This window comes from Pelophylax lessonae (genome assembly GCF_965119305.1).
Source record: "Pelophylax lessonae genome assembly, chromosome: 2".
NCBI classification, from domain to species: domain Eukaryota; kingdom Metazoa; phylum Chordata; class Amphibia; order Anura; family Ranidae; genus Pelophylax; species Pelophylax lessonae.
In genome coordinates, this window is record NC_138769.1 from 142,093,436 (window position 1) to 142,115,757 (window position 22,322).

Here is a 22,322-nt window from a genome sequence, read left to right on the forward strand (position 1 = left end):
TAATGTTAAATAAATAATGAACCTGGAACAGTCAGAACCATGGGCAACCGCAGAGCTTTTCTCGGGGGGGGCATCATTTTAAGGTCAACCGTGCTCTGCCCCTTTTTGCCCCCACAGATCCCCCTTTAGAGCAGGCCAGGCCAGGGTCCCCCATAGATCCCCCTTTAGAGCAGGGTCAACAAAGATTTCCCTCTTTAGAGCAGGCCAGGAAATTTCCAGGGGGGGCACTTGCCCCCCCCCCCCTTGCGGACGCCCATGGTCAGAACAGCTGTTCATGGTAACCAGTAAAATTCTATCTTTAACTTCTTTAGTTAAGCTTTAAAAATGAAAGATAGAAGCCAATTGGTTGCCATCCACAGCTGCTCCAAATTCTGGCTACTCCAGTTTTTTTCCTAGCAATACAGTGATACTGCTGTGACTCCCAAGAGCCTCCCCACACACTGCGTGCAAGGAAAAAGCTTGTGAGAGATGTCATTTTGGGGGTGTTCCTACAGAAAAAGGAATTGAGCTTTCGCCAGCTACCCCCGCAAGAATTCTACAAGCCTGGTGATGATATCAGAGGAATTAATAAAATTGTTTCTTGCTACAAAAAGGTTAAAAAGAAAAATGAACTATAGAGGAGGGGGGAAGTTTGAGGGTAAACTTAGGAAATGCCTTGACATACAGTACACTTTAATTGATCTACTGGATATGGGCCAGGTAGCTCTGCTCAAAATCTTTTACTATTTCTTTACTGAATGAGATATAGAATACATACACTGGCTATTATCAATAATTACTGACCTACGGGGACATGGCACTAAACTCCAGCCCTAACTCTTCTCCACCCAACTACAAACAGGAATCATTTTCTGTCATTTATCAGAATACAGAAATGTAATAAGAACAAACTCTCATGAGATGATAAAAAATCATTTATTTTTTGTATTAATAAATTGTATGTACGGTACATTGAACTTTTTTTTTCCTGTCTATAGCTACATTTTCGATAAGTACCCATACCCCTCATATCTATACCAGACTAAATGACGACGTAGTTCTGGATTGTGCTTTCATGGTCGATCACAAGGCTGAAGCCTCAGTTACATGGAATTTCCAGGGTAAAGGAAGGAGAAACCTAAAACTGCTGTCTTACAATGGATCCACAAAGGAGCTGGAGTATCACAATAAGAAGGGTCTGGTGCAAGTGGAGGAAATACAGAAGGGGATTGCTTCTCTTAGTGTGACCAGTATGGCTTTGGAAAAGGAAGGACTCTTCACCTGCACTGTGTCTGTAGGATCTCTCTATGCTGAACAACAGATTCACCTTGAGGTCAGAGGTATGGGATTGGTGATAACCCATAATGTAATGATGGTACATGTAACTAACTGATACAATGGCATGTTTAAAGCTAAAATCCAGAATAGTCAAATATTGTCTTAAAATTGAACTGTAGACAATATAGTAAGGTTGATTGTTTTTTTTCGCCATTTGTGTCCCATTATTGTACACAGGTGAATAAATCCCCCAAAATATGCTCAATAATAATTTAAAAAATGATGATATTCCTTTGCACCCTTAGCTGCTGCTATAATAATCATAAAAATATCAACAAATGTTTAAAATCATAAAAAATCGAAATCATTAACAGCGCTTATCTAGTGTGACAAACACTGTGTGCCTTCACAAATATACAGTCCTATCCAGAAATGATATTAGTAGAGACATCCAGTCCTTCTAGTCCTCGTGCAGTCAATATGAGTGTACCGTCACCACACCTCGTGTGATCCGCTCCCCAATAGGAATTGCACTCATCAGATCTCTGAATGTCTTACGCCTTGTATTGACATCTCCTTATTCATTTGAAGTCACAATGGATAAAATATCTCTCCCATCCATAAAAGGAAACAAGCTACATATTGCTTACATTTTTATTACTTTAAAAAACCCTCCTCCTTAACCTCCCTGGCGGTATGATTCTTTTCCGATTTTAGGTGCTGAAAGCGGTACAATTATTTTGCTAGTTATTCTAAAGGACGGGCAGCCCAAACCAACTATTTACATGCTTTTTTTTTACTGTGCGTTCTTCTTTATAACATCTCGGGTATGATAAAGTTTGAAACACAAAATCAAAAATATAATAAACAACTATAAATAAGTTAAAGTGTGATATACATTTATATATATATATATGTAAAGTACAGTAAAACTGCAGGAAAGGGCACTGGGGGGCAAACTAATATCAGTTTATTTTATTTTGTAATGAAATCAGTGTGTTTGTGTGTATAACTTCCAAATTTTCAAATTTGCCGCCGGTTCCACCCCCATGCGAGCGTCACGTCGCAGGAGATGGAAGCCGGGGCTCTACAGCATCAGGCGGAAGATCTGTATGCCGAAGGGACACATCGCTGGATCCCGGCGACAAGGTAAGTAACCTCTACAAGGATCCATCGATGCTCCCTGGCGGTACCCCGAGTGTGGCTGGGGGTTACTGCTTATGGCAGTGAAATCCCTACCCGGGCCACACTCGGAAATACCCCCAGGGAGGTTAAATGCACTTACAAACAATTAAAATGTCAGCATACCACAGCATCAAGCAGCTGAATAGCACTGAGTACAACTGCATATGACGTGCTCATCCTGCGCCATTTCATTCACTGATCCCTGGTGTAAATCTCACTAACGTGGACACAGACAGCAATTCAAACTGACAGGTTTTCTAATCCATCTCCACTCCAAAACTAAAAAAAAAATCTGTTTCTTTTTGCTAGAAAACTTCTTAAAACCCCCAAATATTATATATATTTTTTTAGCAGAGACCCTAGAGAATAAAATGGAGATTGTTACAATATTTTTTATCACACCGTATTTGCTCAGCGGTCTTCCAAACGCAATTTGGATTTTGGAGAAAATTCACTTTTTTTAATTAAAGAAATAAGAAAACAGTAAAGTTAGCCCAACTTTTTTCCATAACGTAAAAGATAATTTTACGCCGAGTAGATAGATACCCGACATGTCATGCTTAAAAATTGTGCACGCTCGTGGAATGGAAACAAACTTTGGTGCTTAAAAATCCCATAGGCGACACTTTAAAAATTTCTACAGGTTACCAGCTTAGAGTTACAGAGGAGGTCTAGGACTCAACTTATTGCTCTTACTCTAACGATCGTGGCGATACCTCATGTGTGGTTTGAACACAGTTTACCTATGTGGGCGGGGCTTCTGTATGCGTTCGCTTCTGCAAGCGAGCTAGCTAGCTTTTTTTCCTATTTATTTATTATTTTTTATTTTTACACATTTGTTTTTAAAAAAAAAAAAACACATTTTTATTCCTTTTACAAGGAATGTAAACATTACTTGTAATAGAAATAGGCATGACAGGGCCTCTTTATTGTGAGATCTGGGGTCAAAAAGACTTCAGACCTCACAAGTACACTAAAAAAGAAAAAAAAAATGGTTAAAGAAAAATTGGCTCTTTAAACCGGTTGCTAGTGCAGCCCTGCCCCAAGGGGATGGGCCAGAGGTATTCACATCCTCCTCACTTCTGTTGCCCTGAACATGGTCCAACCCACCTGAAACTATAGGTTCAGACATGCTGAATAATTAGACACTATCAGATTTCAATAAAAGATCAGGTTTACTGACTTTGTGTAAAGGAATGAACAAGTAATCTCAACAACAAATAGTGTGAATAATCAGAACACAGGAAAGATCCTGAATCCTCAACCCAAAGCGGTTTAGGATTAAGCACTCAGGATCTAATAGAGCAAAATAAAAGCACATGTATAGCATACAATTGTAAATTGAGGATTGATGTATCAAGAATCTGTTAATAAATCATCCCTCAAATAACATGTGAGAGTGACCACAGAAACAATATTAAATACAATCAGAAACAATACTGCAGGTTAATTAACTTATCTCAGTGTCTCTACTAACTTGAGACCAATTTACCTATCAGAGTTCACTCTGTGTCCTATAGGGGGCCCCCTTTACTTTGGACTGCTACAATCTCCTAGATGAGCAAGGCCTTGCTAGTCTTTGCCGGCAAGAGATCCTCTGTCTCCCAAGGGACTGAATTTGTAATCCACTGTAGAAGGTAGCGACCAATTGTAATCCACAGTAAAGATAACTTTTTAACTGTAATCCAAATGGAAGGAGAATATTTGCTTCCGTACTTAGTCAAATGAAATGCAATCTAGGGGGAACTGAGAATGAAAGGTGAGACCTTCTGATCCGCCACGCACTAATCAGCACTACAGTGTCCTATGGCGACCGTTATATGTTAATTGCAGCTCTCTGGTTACACTAAGCTGTGTCACAGGCCTCCCCTGACTCTGTCCAGTAATACTGTATCTATTATAAGTTGGATCTCTCTCACCCAGTGGGATGGAATCCGTGTCCCGCTGTCCTTGTCACCAGCCTCCAACGCTCCTCAGAAGCACCCGCAGTCTCTCTGAGTGTCCTTCTACTCGGTCAGCCACCGAGTTCCGTCCGTACACCGCTCTCTCTCTCTCTCCGGTGTCTTTCCGCTAGGCCGCTGGCCTACTCTCTCTCTGCGCTTTGCAGCAGCTCTTTCCCTCCTCACAGCACGCTGTCCTTGAGGCAAGAGAGTGAATGTTGATCCCGCCCGTCTTTATATAGACACTCCCATCTGTCTCTGCGAGTCCCAATGCTCCCTGGGAGGATAGTCCAATCAGACAAGTGACCCATAGTCTCCATTCTCTCCGGGACTACATTTCCTACAATCTATCATATCATTACTTTGCAGAAGCTTTAATAATAAAGAGGCAGAACAACCCCAAATAGATTTAGATGAATCCGGTAAACAGGCTATACTAGGCAACCACGTTTGACGTCGCTCCAGTCCTCCAAGACCATAGAGTTGAGTGAGGGCCATCTTGCCCTCACTTGACTTCCTGTCTAAGAGGATCTGGGACAGGATAATTTTCCCAGCTGCCGGCGAGTCCGGTAAGCGGGCAACAGGCCGGGACGCGGCGGGAGGAGCACCTCTTCTGCCGCACCATAAGGGTGATCCCATGGCGAATCCACCGCTGGGACCACCCTTACCTGAAAGCCAATTGCCCACCGTTTTCAAAAATACCGGGGTTATGGCAGATACCTGGTGCCATAACCCCAGTATTTAGCGTCAAAGGACCGATGTAAATCAACGGCGGGCGGGCGGGCGGTAAGTGGTTAGTTATACTTTATTAACTTGGTATGTATATTCTTAATATTGGTGTTCTTTGAGAATTTCTTCCATATTTGTGCAGTAATCCACTGTAAAACTTTACATCTGTGCGGGAGATTGCTGTAATACAGACCAGTCACTGCTGTTCTCTCTCTTTGTGCAGGGTGACTGGCAGTGTTAATTTCCTCAACGAAAACATTTTTGTCTAAATTTTCATCAGCCTTTTTACAGGCCTTTGACAAAAACTAAACTAAAAGTACACCACATTTTCGTCCACTAACAAAAACTATGAAGAAAATCAATTCCGTTTACAGGCCTCCCCTCAGGCCACCGTCCAGAGCACTGTGCAGCATTACAGGTTTCTCATACCACCACCCAGAGCACTGTTCAGCATTACAGGCCTCTCATACCACCATCCAGAGCACTGTGAATTACAGACCTTCCCTCAGACCACCATCTAGAGCACTGTTCAGCATTACAGGCATCCCATACCACCATCCAGAGCACTGTGCAGCATTACAGGCCTCCTCAGATCACCGTCTACAGCACTGTGCAGCATTACAGGCCTCCTCAGACCACCATCCAGAGCACTGTGTGCAATGCATTACAGGCCTCCTCTTCAGACTGTCTATGTCGAGAGCACTGTGCAGCATTACAGGCCTCCTCAGATCATCCAGAGGGGCTAAATCTGTATCTCTGAGTTTGTTCAAACCTTTGTAGCACCCTCTAGTGTGCTAGAAGTGTAGCTAGATTACAGTGCCTTACAAAAGTATTCAGCCGCCTTGAACTTTGCGACCTTTTGCCACATTTCAGGCTTCAAACATAAAGATTTAAAACTGTAATTTTTTGTGAAGAATCAACAACAAGTGGGACACAATCATGAAGTGGAACGAAATTTATTGGATATTTCAAACTTTGTTAACAAATAAAAAACTGAAAAATTGGGCGTGCAAAATTATTCAGCCCCTTTACTTTCAGTGCAACTCTCTCCAGAAGTTCAGTGATGATCTCTGAATGATCCAATGTTGACCTAAATGACTAATGATGATAAATAGAATCCACCTGTGTGTATTTAAGTCTCCATATAAATGCACCTGCACTGTGATGCAGTCTCAGAGGTCCGTTTAAAGCGCAGAGAGCATCATGAAGAACAAGGAACACACCAGGCAGGTCCGAGATACTGTTGTGGAGAAGTTTAAAGCCGGATTTGGATACAAAAAGATTTCCCAAGCTTTAAACATCCCAAGGAGCACTGTGCAAGCGATAATATTGAAATGGAAGGAGTATCAGACCACTGCAAATCTATGAAGACCTGGCCGTCCCTCTAAACTTTCAGCTCATACAAGGAGAAGACTGATCAGAGATGCAGCCAAGAGGCCCATGATCACTCTGAATGAACTGCAGAGATCTACAGCTAAGGTGGGAGACTCTGTCCATAGGACAGCAATAATTCGTATACTGCACAAATCTGGCCTTTATGGAATGGTGGCAAGAAGAAAGCAATTTCTTAAAGATATCCATAAAAAAGTGTAGTTTAAAGTTTGCCACAAGCCACCTGGGAGACACACCAAACATGTGGAAGAAGGTGCTCTGGTCAGATGAAACCAAAATCAAACTTTTTGGCAACAATGCAAAACGTTACGTTTGGCGTAAAAGCAACACAGCTCATCACCCTGAACACACCATCCCCACTGTCAAACATGGTGGGGGCAGCATCATGGTTTGGGCCTGCTTTTCTTCAGCAGGGACAGGGAAGATGGTTAAAATTGATGGGAAGATGGATGGAGCCAAATACAGGACCATTCTGGAAGAAAACCTGATGGAGTCTGCAAAAGACCTGAGACTGGGACAGAGATTTGTCTTCCAACAAGACAAGGATCCAAAACATAAAGCAAAATCTACAATGGAATGGTTCACAAATAAACATATCCAGGTGTTAGAATGGCCAAGTCAAAGTCCAGACCTGAATCCAATCGAGAATCTGTGGAAAGAACTGAAAACTGCTGTTCACAAACGCTCTCCATCCAACCTCACTGTGCTCAAGCTGTTTTCCAAGGAGGAATGGGCAAAAATTTTAGTCTCTCAGTGTGCAAAACTGATAGAGACATACCCCAAGCGACTTACAGCTGTAATCGCAGCAAAAGGTGGCGCTACAAAGTATTAACTTAAGGGGGCTGAATAATTTTGGACGCCCAATTTTTCAGTTTTTTATTTGTTAAAAAAGTTTGAAATATCCAATAAATTTTGTTCCACTTCATGATTGTGTCCCACTTGTTGTTTGTTCTTCACAAAAAATTACAGTTTTATATCTTTATGTTTGAAGCCTGAAATGTGTCAAAAGGTTGCAAAGTTCAAGGGGGCCGAATACTTTCGCAAGGCACTATATTTTGTTTAGTGTAGGTACATTTGTGCAGACTTGGCTGGCAGCCAAACCTGTCTATGTTTTTTCCTGCTTTGGGCAGAGATGCAGAGAGAGCAGGATGACTCACAGGCAGCATCACTGAGACCTCCTCCCTACTTCTCAATTTGCTGGAAACTTTCAGAAGAATGGGAGGGGAGAGGAGGTAAGGTTGAGTTGCCGGGAGTATTCTGAGGGCCCTGACCAATCCCCAACCTGGGTTGGCAGGGGGCAGGCTCCCTCAAATACTCTGGGTCAGTCAAGCTGGGAAGGAGTATGTTTCGGTGGAAGCTGGAGGTGGTGTGTTAGGTTTTTGTTGCCTTTGAGGGAGCTCTCTAGTCTGGGGGAGGGGGGATTGACCTTGCGCCTGGGATCGGGTGCGGATAGAACCTTCTTCAAGGCACACAGAGGTATCCAGGACAGGAGGCATGGAAGCAAAGAGAGGATAGTGGGAGAACACTGCCAGGCAAGTCTCCAGGAGGACAAGGAACAGCCAAGAGGGCTTGTGAGTGACACATAGTCAGGAGGACTGGGAGGTACCCCTAAAAGGACTGAGATGGAGCAGTCTGGGATGGGTGCAGAGCCAGTCAGGAGGACTGTGGTGGCACGGGCAGTGGAAAGGGGCAGCTGCAGCCAGGAGTGCTGGCAGTGCTTGAGGAAGTGGTACTGGGAGTAGTAGCCACAGACAGGACAGCTAGCACTCAGATTTTCATTTTTGCTGCACCGTAGGGGCCTGTGGTCCCTGCCTGCAAAGGGCATATGTTCAGATTTGGCTGAGACTGCTGGATCTGAAACTTGTGCTAGCTCATCCTGTGAATGATAGTATGCAAGCAGGTGTGTGCTGGGGGTAGAAGAGGGGAGAATGTATATACTGGAATGTATATACAGTAGTTCAAGTCCCTAAAGAGTTTAACCAATCAAATGGGCATCCCAAATGCACCTTTCCCCATCCAAGTTCAATTCCCCTAAATAAAAAAAATAAAAATAAATAAAGCTGCAAGAAATGCTTCTTGACTCTGAGTAACTGGAAATTTGTGTGCCTGGCTGTGCAGGATGAGAAAGGACCACATTCACCAGCAGCCCCTACAAGGGTAGCCTTACAACTTAATACCATAAATAATAACATGATACTCTATTTTTTTTTACTCCACATATATATACTGAGTTTGGAAATTTTATAGAAATGCTTAAACAATGCATTACAATTAAACTTAACAAATTAGATTTTAGTTGACTAAAATGATTTTATTAGACTAAAATGTACTAAAATACGACTAAAACTAAAACAATTGCAGATGACTAAAATGGGACTAAAACTAAAATGGCATTTTAGTCAAAAGACAAAGACTAAAACTGAAACAATTGCAGATGACTAAAATGGGACTAAAACTAAAATGGCATTTTAGTCAAAAGACTATAACTAAAACTAAATCAAAATTTGATGCCAAAATTAACACTGGTGACTGGTCTTGTTTGTGTAGTTTTCTGCCGGTAGTCTGTAGTGGGTTGACGTGCTAGATCCCTTAGCTTATGTACCCCACAGTAAAAATATCACTGCTTATTTTACAAGATGAAAACTGGGATTAAAAAGGCCTTGCAGACTGAAAGAAATTTCACAAGGTTGATTTCTCTTATTTGTGAATATTAGGTAATATATTAAAATGAAAGTTTTTTAGGCCAGAGTTCAGCTTTAAGCTAACAGTTTATTTTTTTTACAGTTGCCATGTGTGCTTGGCGTTCTTTTACAATAGAACCTGAAAATAATAATAATATTACGGTTATTACTGCACCCTGTTGGTAGTGATGAGCTTGGGTGTATTTGGACCAGGGTGTGAGCCCTCCAGCAAACTGTCTCCTGCATAGGACATTAATATGTGTGGCTGCAGGGTCAGGAATACCCCAGTCGCACATGACTGGCCCATACAGATGACAGCCCAAGCTCATTAATGTCTGGACATTATATGATTTTAAAGTGATATTAAAGGATAATTTTTTTGTGTGTTAAAATAAAAAAGAATTTTCCTTACCTGATATTGCACAGAGCAATCCTTTACCTCCTCTTTGGCAGTCCCCCGTCAATGCTGTCTGCTTCTCTCTTCTTTGGGTGCCTCCTTAACAAGCCATGTGTTATGGGAGCACCCGTGCTTATGTGATCCCAAGAGGGGCCGTGTGAGTCCATAGACACATACAGTGCCAGTAAGCCACACCCCTGCCCCCCCTCACAGGAATTTGACTGACAGGCTATGGCTCCTGCTGCTTTCAGTGTCTCTTGTGAGACCAGGAATTTAGAGGAGCGATGCTGCAGCTGGGATAGTGCTAGATCAGTGAGAGGAGCCAGGTAAGTGTTTAGGGACAAAGGTTAAAAAGGGTAGTAGGAAGTCTTCTTTTTTACCTTAATGTAGGGAAGGCACTGGGGTAAAAAATGTTTTGACTTTAGAACCACTTTAACTGGACTCAGTAATTTTGGAGATTAAAGGGCCAGTTCAAATCAAGGCTGAAAGGATTTCCCAGTGTAAAAATTGCTCCTTAGTGCTACCGCAGGGGATTTTTGGGCGAAAGTTGGGAAAATTTATCTCACAAAATTTAAAGTATATCTAAAGCCAAAACATTTTTTCTTTAGTTTTGGAAGTGGTAAAACCTGTCAGACATCTATTTCTGTTTGTGTCCATGCTGGGGAGTTTCACTCTCTCTATTTGTCCTAGTGACCTTTGTCTCTGGTATAGAAAATAATGGAAAATTAATGGAAATCCAACATTTTACATTTGTCATTGGAACAGGGGTTCCCTATGCCTGTTTTGATGATCAATTCCCCTTAATTATCCATTCTCAGAACCTCTGTCTCCCTCTAGTTGCTGGGAGATGAGAATTTTACAATCTGAGCAGTTCTAAATCAGATGCATAAAGTGGTTGTAAACATGAAATATGAACAAAGCATATCCCGAAGCAGCAGACAGAAATTACACTTTGTGCTCTTAATTGAGAGAAACACACACTATAGTATGTACTTCTCTCAGTTAAGAACACTAAGTGTCATTTCTGTCTGCTGCTTCGTTCCTCTGCTATCAGCATGAGTCATTTCTGACATGCTTTCCTGACACTAAGAGAAAAATGGTGACAGGAAAGAGAGCTCCAGCTGATTGACAGCCTCAGCTCTGTTCCTGTGTGCTGTGTGAAGGGGGTTGGTGATGTCCCTTCCCACCAATCATATCTCAGAGCTCTCTTCGCTGAGCATTGCAAGGTGTCATTTGAGCTCTCCACCAGTTTTTTGACAGCTCAGACATGCGTTATACAATCTGGACTTTGGATGGCTGTAGAGGAGAGATGACTGCAGATAAAGAAAAACGACTTAAGTAGGAGGCTTTGTTTCATCTCTGTGTATCACTTGAGGATAGCCCCTTCACTGGGTATATGTAAGGGTTTACAACCACTTTAAAATTATTAGCATTATGAGCTGACTTTATAGGTTAAAGTTAGGAGTTAAGTTTATAGGTAAGATTCAGGGTACTGAGACACAAGGAGCTGGGGGTGGCAAGTTGATGGTGTCTTCCTTTATCATCATCATCGTAATACGAGCATCTTCCAGATATTGTCCTGTTTGCACTCAGTTACTATTTAGTTAGGCAGTTTTAAGTGTATGTAAAGCCAAAATGAATTTTGTCTTTTAGACATTGACGGACACAGCGCTCCATATTTAGAACCATAGGGTTATATCGCCCCCTACAGGAGTAGGACACTAGGCAGAAAAAAGACTTGGCTAGGCCTATGGGCAGTCCTAGCTGGTATACATCCCCCTCTCTGCTATAGGCCTTCAGGTGTTTTCTACCTAATCAGGAGTAAGGACCGAGTTCCCTGCTGGGATCTTTGGTTCTGGCAATTTTTTCATTTTAATTTGCTTTTTTTCTCCTGTTTTTTTCCTGTGAGATCTACAATCAGCCGTCGGACTGGGCAATGGGCTGGATGGGTCCAATGGTCCCCCCAGTCTGGCCAATGAGCGCGCACACACCAGAGCTCGGTGCTGGGTCGGCCGCGACATAGCCCCACTAGACAGGGGCTGGCCTGCGAGTTAAACGCCTCACGAGGTCGCAGATGGCCGGGTCGCAGCTCTCCTCCTGGCCAACAGCCCCCCCATTTCGATAGTGAGAGGTTTTGTCTGGAGTGGTGCCCACCTGGTTCCGTGGTATGGTAAGTAAGATGTCCCCCCTCTCCCCTTGAATGCAGTGTGGGGTGGATGCGGGCATTCCGCTGGCAGGATGGACTTCCCTGCTGGGGTGGGCACTGACAGTTTTTTATGGTCCTGTGCCTGGGTCCCCCCTTCCACTGTGTATGTGGCCTGGGCTCCAGGGGTCACTCCATTTTGCTGTGGTTGGAGCCATAGCCTTTGTGCCTGCGTTTTTCTCTATACCGGCGGCCATGTTTAAGTAGTCTGGTGGCCATTTTTGGTTGGTCCTGCGTGCAATGAGAGTGGCGGCCATGACCGTGGAGCCTCTGGGCAGCGATTATGGCTGTGGGGGCTCCTCCCTTTCCCCGGGTGCTCACCCCTGGGTTTCCTTTTCCCCTGGATGCCGCACGTGGATTTGTAGCCACGCTTCCTGATCTCTCAGATAGTGAGGATGATTCCTCCACAGCTGTAGCTGTGCACGAGAAGGAGCTGGTGGACGCACTGATTACATCCGTGCGGGAGACTTTGAAGATGGAGGATGCTGCTAAAGTGGCTGTGGAGGTGGCCATACCTTTTGGCACCCACAAGCCGTCTCCCATGACAAAGGTTTTCCCTTATCCCTCCTATTTTGACAAGTTTGTCTATAAAGATTGGGGGCGGCCAAAATGTCCCTTTGTGGTTCCTAAACGCTTTGTGATGAGGTATCCCTTTGAAAAGTCACTCCTCAAGAAGTGGACTGTCCCACCAGTGGTGGACCCTCCTGTCTCTAGGTTATGGAAAGGTTGGGAGACAAGGATTTCGGGCACTAAATTTTCATAAAATTGCTTTTTATTAAACAAACACTTTAAAAACATCTAGTGATACAAGCAGATGAGAAAAATCTACATTGAACATAAGACCAGAAAACGGTCGACAGTATGAGATATAATATTACATGAAGTACTAGACCTTCATATAGTATGGGAACAGTTGTGTACAGAACAAGTTGTATTATGCATACATCCAATGTGATATACTTCAAAGCAGACAGAGCCTGCCGGCGGACACCTGTCTCTAGGTTAAACAAGGCAACCATGATTGCAGTAGCGGAATCCCCAGTCTTTAAGGATCCGGCTGACAGGAAGGCAGAGTCTGTGGCCGCAATATGTTCACTATGTCCCGCTTCCGGTATCAGAATGGTTTCAAGGTTTTCATGAAAACCTGTTTACGGTCCAAAAGAAGGACAAGGTTCGTCGACTCTGGACCTTTAATGCCCTGAACTGCTTTGTGCAGGTACAGAAATTCAGAATTTAATCCATTTACACGGTAGTGGCATCCCTACATCAGGGGAATTTTCTAGCTTCTATCAACATCAAGGATGCTTACTTGCACATTCCAATATGTGCCAGACACAAGCGTTTCCTCCGTTTTGCTGTGGGAGAGGAGCACTATCAGTTTGTGGCGTTACCCTTTGGTCTGGCCTCCATTTTTTGGGTATTCACAAAAGTTTTGGTCCGGTTCTGGCATTGCTGCGTCAGAGGGGGATTGCGGTACTGGGCTACCTAGATGACCTCCTCTTGGGAGCGGAGTCCTCTTCTGCCTTCATTGACGATGTGGAGATCACTATACAGACCATGAAGGAGTTCGGTTGGCTTCTAAACTACCAGAAGTGTGCCCTGCTTCCCTCCAGAAAATTGGATTATCTGGGTCTGACTCTGAATTCAGTTCTAGCTCCTCTGGACAAACTCCAGAAGTTGCATGCTGTGATTCATCTATTGCTATCCAGCAAGCGGTCCTCCCTCTGGACTTGTATGCAGTTGCTGGGCCTGATGGTGCCTACCTTCGAGGCGGGTCTGTTTGCACAGTTCCATACAAGGTCCCTCCAAAGCAAGATCCTGGTAAAATGGGACAAGTGTCCAAAGTTTCTGGACAATCATATTCAGCTGACCGGGGAAACCAGTGTTCCCTGGTCTGGTGGTTTCACTCTCCGGCTCTTCAGCAGGGGAAATATTTTCTCCCTTTGTATTGGACAGTGGTCACTATGGATGCCAGTCTGTCTGGGTAGGGAGGTGACCTTGGACTGAGCTCCGCTCAGGTTTATGGACGCTGGAGGAATCCAGACTACCGATCAATGTCTTGGAACTTTGGGCTATCAGGCTGTGCCTGGTTTTCTGGACAGATCGGCTCCGGGGGGCTCCCTGTATGGATCCAGTCAAACATCGCCACGCGGTGGCTTATATCAATCACCAGGGCGGAACAAAAAGTCTTTTGGTGGCTCTGGAAGTAGCAGGCATTCTCCGATCAGCAGAACGCTTCATTCTGGCCCTCTCGGTCGTACACATTCCAGCAGTAGAAAATTGGCAGGCAGACGATCTCAGTCGGCAGGTTGAACGAATGGTCCCTTCATCAGGATATTTTTCATCTGATATGTGTGCGGTGGGGCAAACCCAAGGTAGATCTGTTGTCATCTTGGCTCAACAGAAAGGTCACGGATCCTCTGAAGGATGCCACAGATGCTCTGCTGGCCCCATGGGGCCAGTATCGTTTGATCTATGCTTTCCCTTGTCTTAAGCTTCCTCCACAGCTCCTGCACAGGATCAAGGCCAAAGGTATTCCAGTCATTCTGGTGGCCCCGGACTGGCCTCGCCAGTCTTGGTATGCCGACCTGGTGTGCTTGGTCTCCGACCTCCCTTTAAGACTGCCTCTCAGGGAGGACCTGCTGTCCCAAGGACCGATCTTCCATCCTGCTTTACAGTCGCTGGCTTTGACGGCCTGGCTGTTAAAGCCAGGTGCTGAAAGATAGAGGTTTCCTGGGTCGGTGATTCCGACACTGTTGAAGGCTAGTAAGTCTACCTCTAGGAAGATTTACCATCGTACGTGGAAAGAGTACATTTCATGCTGTGGGTCTCTTGGGGTTCACCCTCACTTTTTTTCAGTGGCTCAGATTTTGACCTTCCTTCAACGAGGTGTTAAGCAGAAGTTGACCTTGAATAACATCAAAGGCCAGGTGTTTGCCTTGGCGATCTTCATTCAGCGACCCTTATCCATGCATTCATTGGTGCATACTTTTATTCAAGGGGTGCAACACCTGACTCCACTGGTGCGGTCTCCTCTACTGCAGTGGGATTTGAGCTTGGTGCTCTCGCTTCTCCAAAAGCCTCCCTTTGAAAAGATTTCCCTGCTTACGCTGTCGCAGAACGTAGCTTTTTTGGTGGCCATAACCTCTGCTCACAGAGTGTCAGAACTGGCAGCGTTATCTTATCGTACCCCCTATCTGGTGGTCCACAAAGATAAGGTGGTTCTTCATCCATGCCCATTATTCCTTAGGTGGTCTCTGACTTCCATTTGAATGAAGACATTGTGTTGCCTTCTTTGTGTCCCAGGCCCGCTCATCCCAAGGAACTTGCATTACATACTGTGGATGTGGTTCGGGCGATTCGGGTGTATCTGGTAGCAACAGAGTCTTTTCGGAGGTCAGACTCTTTTTTTGTGATTACAGACAGGCCAAGAAAAGGGCTGTCCACTTCTTCTGCGATCATTTCTAGATGAATCAGACAGATGGTGACTCAGGCCTATTCTACCAAGGGTCAGGTTCCTCCTTTCCCTGTAACGGCGCACTCTATTCAGGCTCTTAGTGCTTCTTGGGCATTCCGTCATAAGGCGTCAGTAGTGCAGGTTTGCAAGAAGGCCACTTGGTCGTCGGTGCACATTTTCACAAAATTCTATAAAGTGGATGTTTGGGCATCTGCAAATGCTTCCTATGGTCGGAAGGTTTTGCAGGCTGCTGTTTAAAGGGTCTGTTCCCTCTTTGGAGGTGTATTGTTCAGGTTGGGCTCCAGTTGTTTTTTTGTTGAGCTCCTGTTATCTGGTTACATAGTTACATATAGTTATATAGTAGGTGAGGTTGAATAAAGACAATAGTCCATCCAGTTCAACCTGTGTAGGTGTGTGTGGCCGTAATCATCTCTCATACCCCTGAATGTTCTGATCCTTGAGATGTACGTCTAAGAGTCTTTTGAAAGCCACCATACTTCCCGCAGAAACCACCTCTTGTGGTAGAGAATTCCACAATCTTGTAGCCCTAACAGTAAAGAACCCCCCACATTGCCTGAGGTTAAAACGCTTCTCCTCTAATCGCATTGTATGCCCTTGAGTCCTCATGCAATCCTTTTCGACTGAATAGCTTTTTTCTATGCTGAGATCACCATTGAGATATTTATAAATTGCTATCATGTCCCCTCTCAGGCATCTCTTCTCCAGGGAGAATAAATCAAGCAATTGCAGACGCTCTTCATTATTAAGGTCCTCCAATCCCCTAATTAGTTTAGTTGCCCTCCTCTGGACTCTCTCCAGCTCCAACACATCCCTCCTGAGGACTGGTAACCAGAACTGGACAGAATACTCCAGATGTGGTCAGACCAGAGTTTTATAAAGTGGAAGAACTCCTAAAGTGTATTGTGCTTTTATGTTTTTAGTCCCCAAGTGCAAAACCTTACACTTCTCCACATTAAACCTAATTTTCCATGTCGTTGCCCACTCTGTTATTTTGTCCAGGTCATTCTGTAGGATATCTGCTTCATGCTGTGCAGTTATTGCCCTGCCCAATTTTGTGTCATCTGCAAAAACTGATATCGAACTACCGATCCCGGGGGCGTGTCCGGGCGTCAGCCGCGCCAGACGCTTTCTGAAGGAGCTCCTGCTTTTCTTGCTGTAATCCACCGACATCCATCTCCCTCTTCATGAGAGACGGCCACAAACACCACCTTTGCATCGGCCTCCCTTAGCAGAAGTGCCTCGTACCTTAATTCCAGACATCTGGGAACGGATCGCACATTGACATCACCCGCGGCCTACACACAGCTCCGCCGCCTGTACCTCCGCCGGGACCCGGTACAGCGTGCCTCGGACCACTATCCGACAAGAAGGTAGGCCATGGCTCGCAATATAACTTGGGGCACTCCTCTAACCATCCCGCCACCACCGCTATCCAGCTCCTATTCTCCCAGGATCCCACAAACTGCGCACTGGTGCCTTCCTCCTAGGCCCCGGCCGCCATCTTGGCCTAGGCCCGGCGCCGACCTGCACCTTCTTAATACCACCGCATCTCCTTAGAGGCATATCTGAGCCACCAGCACCTCAAACCTGAGAGTGCGGGTATACACCGCTTAAGATCGGGACTTGCGCAGTCTGCAACTCTACTATCCACCCCCTGAGATTACAGCCCACAAGCGGCAGGCCCAACTAAAGTTCCAGAGGGGGATATCAGCAGTGCCAGAACCAGCACCATCCACTACTATAGTAAGCATCTCTTCTCTCCCTGCACAGACTGTCTGCCTCACTGTCATCTGTACTGTGCTGCCTGCAGATTGTTGCACCCACTCACAGTCTTGCAACCTGCTGCTGGAGCCTTATAGTACCCAATTGACATTACATAAACACCCCGTACTAGTTGGAGCCTTCTCAAACCGATGTGCCTTGCTTTTCTTATTGTTTTTCTATTCTCCTGGCATGTGAGTTTTACCAAATGATGTGATAATCTTAAAGAAAGGCTTGCCGGATTTCTTATAGCCTACACAGGATCGCAGACTTCCTATACAGCGTTCTATTGGTGTATTATTTCTATATCTCAATAGTTATGGCTTCTACAAAGCAGAAAGGACCGCGGGAAAATTACAGACTTTTTCCATGCCCCTCGCCACTTCAACTTTCAAAAATCTGGAGGCACTCTGCACACTGATATCCTCTCCCTGGCCGGTCAATTTCGTTGAATGCAGTATCTGAAAGGGTCACTCACATTGAAGACAAAATGGAAGAATTTGCGACAACATTCAATGAAATGGTGGACTCTCACAACAACGGAGATGATGAGTTAAATTGGATCAAGTCTAAATTGGCAGATCTCGAAGATAGATCCCGCAGAAATAATGTGAAGATTAGGGGAATACCTGAGTCTGTTAAAACTCACGACCTAAAGCCATATTTTGTGAACATACTTAGAAAAGCCTTACTTGATTCTCCGCTTGAGGAACTTACTATTGATAGAATACACCACTTGCCAAAACCACAACATGTTCCTGAACATGCTCCCAGAGACACTATTGACAGGATACACTTTTTCCACACCAAAGAGAAGTTACTGATGGTAGCTAGAAACAAAGAATCTCTCCCGGAATGCATGGCGGAACTATCATTCTTTGCAGATCTATCCGCCTTTACAATGAATCAACGAGACTCCATTACCAAACCACTCTACAACCACCATATCACCTACTGGTGGCTCTACCCTGCTAAGCTGCTGATAACGAAAGATAACTCCACATTTGTCATCTCATCTCTGCAAGAAGGCCTTCGCTGCTTGAGAGATTGGAAGATCCTGCATCCAAAACCTCCTCCCCGTCCCTCCCCTACCAGACCATCCGGTGCTCGGGGTAGTGACTCTGACTCTGGCTGATCCTGTGTCTCCGGATCCACGAAGTTACCCATCTTTCCGGTGGGCCTCTGGCTCCATGCCTTTGCTCCTGTTACCCCCTTATTTCAGCTGCATAGATCCACCCATATTCCTTGGAATCATCTCTTTTTACTTTCTGTCTCACGGTTACTAAAGTATTGAGACGTACAGTGTTACTGTTTTGTTGTTGCCTTTGTTCTACCTTTTTTTTTTATAGTGCATCAGATCTTCCATACAACGTCCCTCCGGAAGGACATAGACTGAAGAGTTGTCTTGATTCAGAAGTGTCATTGTACTTGAGACCAGACCTGGTACTCGTTCAACTAATACGGGTCCACTTGTGGTCAGGTATTCGTATCTGTTATTCTAATATCTTGTTATTTATGACAATGGCATTTACTGTTTCCTCTCTGAACGTGAAGGGCTTGAATAGTCCGGCTAAACGTAGTATGGTATGGCATGAAGCCAAATGTTTAAACTGTGATGTCCTCTGCCTACAGGAGACCCACTTCCGGTCCCACGATCCTCCTCCATTTCAAAATCCACGATTTGGAACGAGATAGTACAGCCTCCAGTGCGGCCAAGAAACGAAGGCTAACTCTCAAAAAGTTTATTTTAGACTCCACCCTCCTTGACGCTTGGAGATGCCATCATGCCTCAGAAAAAGATTTTACCCACTATTCACAGGTCCATCAGACTTACTCAAGGATAGATATGTTTTTAGTAGACAAATTTCTCCTTCAAAAAGTTTCTAAATCTGTGGTTCACAATATAACCTGGTCAGATCACGCCCCTATCTCTATCTCTATTAGTGTAACCCGAACCGAGACACGCGTTAATAGATGGCGTAATGACCTCTCTATACTTTTGAACCCCTGATACTTCCAGGAAATATCGACTGCCATCACCAAATATTTTAAACTTAATGCCCACTCAATGTCTGACCTTTTTGTTCTCTGGAACTCCCACAAGGCGGTTATCAGGGGTATTCTGATTCAGCTTGGTAGCAAGGTGAGGAAACAGAGAACAAAACATTGAAATGACCTCCTTGCAGAAATCCGGGAATTAGAAAAACGACACCAACAGTCTCCCTCTGATCCACTTGCAAACAAACTGTTCCAAGCCAGACACGATCTCCGTCTATTGCTCATTGAAAATCATGGTCGAAATCTTAGATTCCTTAAAGCCCAATCTTTCAGATATGGCAACAAGGCTGGAAAGTTACTGGCCTCTCAACTTAAAGAAAAGCAAGCCAAGCAGCAAAAAATCACCTCCATAACAGATCCAGTCATGGGCAAAATAGTATCCAACCCTAAAGAGATAGCTGAGGCCTTCTGCAAATATTATAGCTCCTTGTATAATCTTACCTCTGACCCGACCACCACTCAACCGGAACCTGATAAAATTAATGAGTTCCTCAACTCGATGTCTCTGCCTTCCTTACGTCCCCAGATTTAGAATTCTTAAATTCACCATTCACCCAAACAGAATTGCATAGAACTATCCGCTCTTTACCTAAAAATAAGGCCCCGGGCCCAGACGGCTTCTCAGCAGAATATTATCAGACTTTTTACTCCCTTCTGACTCCACTTTTATTGTCGGTTTTCACGGAAGCCACAATCCGCACAAACTTCCCCCAAGAAATGTTGACGGCCACCATAGTCACCCTGCCTAAACCGGGGAAACCCCCCACTACCTCTCAAAATTTTAGGCCGATTTCTCTACTAAATGTGGCTGTCAAGTTGTATGCTAAGGCAATTGCTACCCGTCTGGCCACGGTATTGCCCACTTTGGTCCACATGGATCAGGTGTGGTGTATATCAGGCCATCCAGCTCCTGATGCTACCAGATGAATGCTCAACTTGATCCATGTATCTCAGTCGCGGCGCTGGCCTTCTCTGCTTCTGGCCTTTGATGCAGAGAAAGCCTTTGACAGGGTTCATTGGGGGTACATGACCCAGGTATTACATAAATTTGGTTTCCAAGGCTTTATTCGCTCGGCCATCCTGGCCCTTTACTCGACCCCCTCGGCGCACATGCTGTGTGACGGTATGTACTCCTTGCTTTTCAATATCACGAATGGGACACGTCAGGGCTGCCCATTGTCCCCATTGATCTCTGATCTTATATTGGAGCCGCTGGCTGCAAAAATTAGATCTGACCCCAACATACTATGCATCGTGTCCAAAGACATTCATCACAAAATAACATTATCCGTGGATGATGTAATTCTTACCTTGACAGACCCCGTCCGCTCCCTCCAAGCAGCGCAAGAGGTTTTACAGCAATTTAATGCTGTTTCCTATTACAAAGTAAATGCTATAAAGTCACAGATCCTAGGAATTGGTATTGACGATATCTCGAAGCGCATACTGCAGACTAACTTCCCATTCCCCTGGGCCGCAGACCACATAACCTACTTAGGCATCCGACTTACCCCGGAGGTCTCTAATATTTTCAGTTCCAATTTCTGGCCATTGATGCAAGACATACATCTGGAAATAAACTGGTTGCGGAAATTCTTTATGTCATGGTCGGGTCAGCTAGCGGCGGTAAAAATGCTTCTCCTCCCTAAAATTTTTTATTATTTTAGAACACTACCTGTCCACATCCCTTCCCTCTACTTCCGCAAACTGCAATCCCTCATTAACGGTTTTATTTGGGCTGATAAAAGGCCTAGAGCCAACAGTAAACTCCTGATGAAATCTAAACTAGCTGGCGGTATGAGCGTGCCCATTTTTAAAGACTACTACACAGCGTCCCTTTTAGACAAATTACGGTACTGGTTTTTACATCCGAACACTAAACACTGGACCAACCTAGAATCTGCTCATGTGTCCCCGAATACACTGAAAAACCTACTCCTGATCAGTACAAATTTAGACATTCAACAAGCTCGGCCACACCCACTTATCTACCCATCTTTGGAGGCCTGGAAAACTTTGCTCAAGCAACACATAGACCCTGAGAAATGTACACAGATACCGATCCCTTTAGAGTCGCTGCAGTTTCTGACACAAGATGTAAACCTAAAATTATGGACACTAATGGGCCATACACACTATAAGATTTTCTGAAGACTTTTTCCTTCAGACTTACCAAAACCATATAATAGGAGGTCAAACCTAAACACTTTCAATTTGTATGCAATCTGGTAGGCCCTTGCACTACATAGAAAAGGTAAATCTGAAGGAAATCTAACCACAAAATAGTGTGTATCCAGCTATAAGGGTATCTCTGTACTAGCAGATATAACTCCACAGACTAACATAGCCCCTTTTAGTTCCCTTGTATCCCGTTTCCAACTGCCCCAATCAGAAATATTTACATACATGCGAATTCGGCACATTTTGAGATTAGTACCACATATCCACGTTCAGGTGGCAACTGCAGCCTGGAATTTTTGGACTGCAAATCATCCCACAGTGAAGGGCATATCAGTCTTTTATAACCTACTGCAAATGAAAACGACCTTTGTGAAAACCCCACAAATCTTTAAATGGGAAAGGGACCTGAACTTAACATTCACGGCCGATCAATGGATCAAAGCCATCCGCAACAATCTCAAATATACCAGATGTGCAAACTACTGGGAATCTGCTCAAAAGTTCCACCAGAGGTGGTACCTTACGCCTCATTTGATTTCAACATTTTCTAAAAATGCCTCAGCCCAATGTTGGAGATGTGGTGCCTATATGACATGGATATGCTTGCATGTCAAAAGCTTTTGGACGGCTGATTTTCTGATTGATTGCCGGTGTCACAGGTTACATACTCCAAAAAAACCCAGCCCTTGCGATTTTGAGCATAGGAAGTGAATCAATACACTGTTCTATCAGACCTATCACTTTGCAGATTTTGTTTGTGGCCAGAGTGGTATTGATGAGGAAATGGAAATCTACTGAGGTCCCTGAACTTCACAAAGTTATTAGACTTCTTAAGGAAGTTTACGTATATGAACGTATTATGGCCTTGAAGGAATGTTCTGTACACAGAATAAGCCAATTCTGGAAACCCTGGCAGGATTATGCCCATGATTAGTGTTGAGCGAACACGGACTGTATTATTCGTGTTCGTACCGAATAATTGGATTTTTTGTACCCGAACACGGACACGGACACTTTACTGTATGTTCGGGTAAAAATCCGTGTTCGGTCGTTTTATTTC

The 22,322-nt window shown here is 44.4% G+C and overlaps 1 protein-coding gene across 1 annotated transcript in view; it reads left to right on the forward strand.

Moving 5' to 3' along the window:
* Positions 1-22,322, forward strand: part of LOC309546878 (tapasin-related protein-like) — a 73,667-nt gene that overhangs the window by 15,875 nt on the left and 35,470 nt on the right. Inside the window, exon 4 of the mRNA XM_082246574.1 lies at positions 978-1,319. Coding sequence (XP_082102700.1) covers positions 978-1,319 — 342 coding nt within the window. The remainder of the gene's footprint in view (positions 1-977; positions 1,320-22,322) is intronic.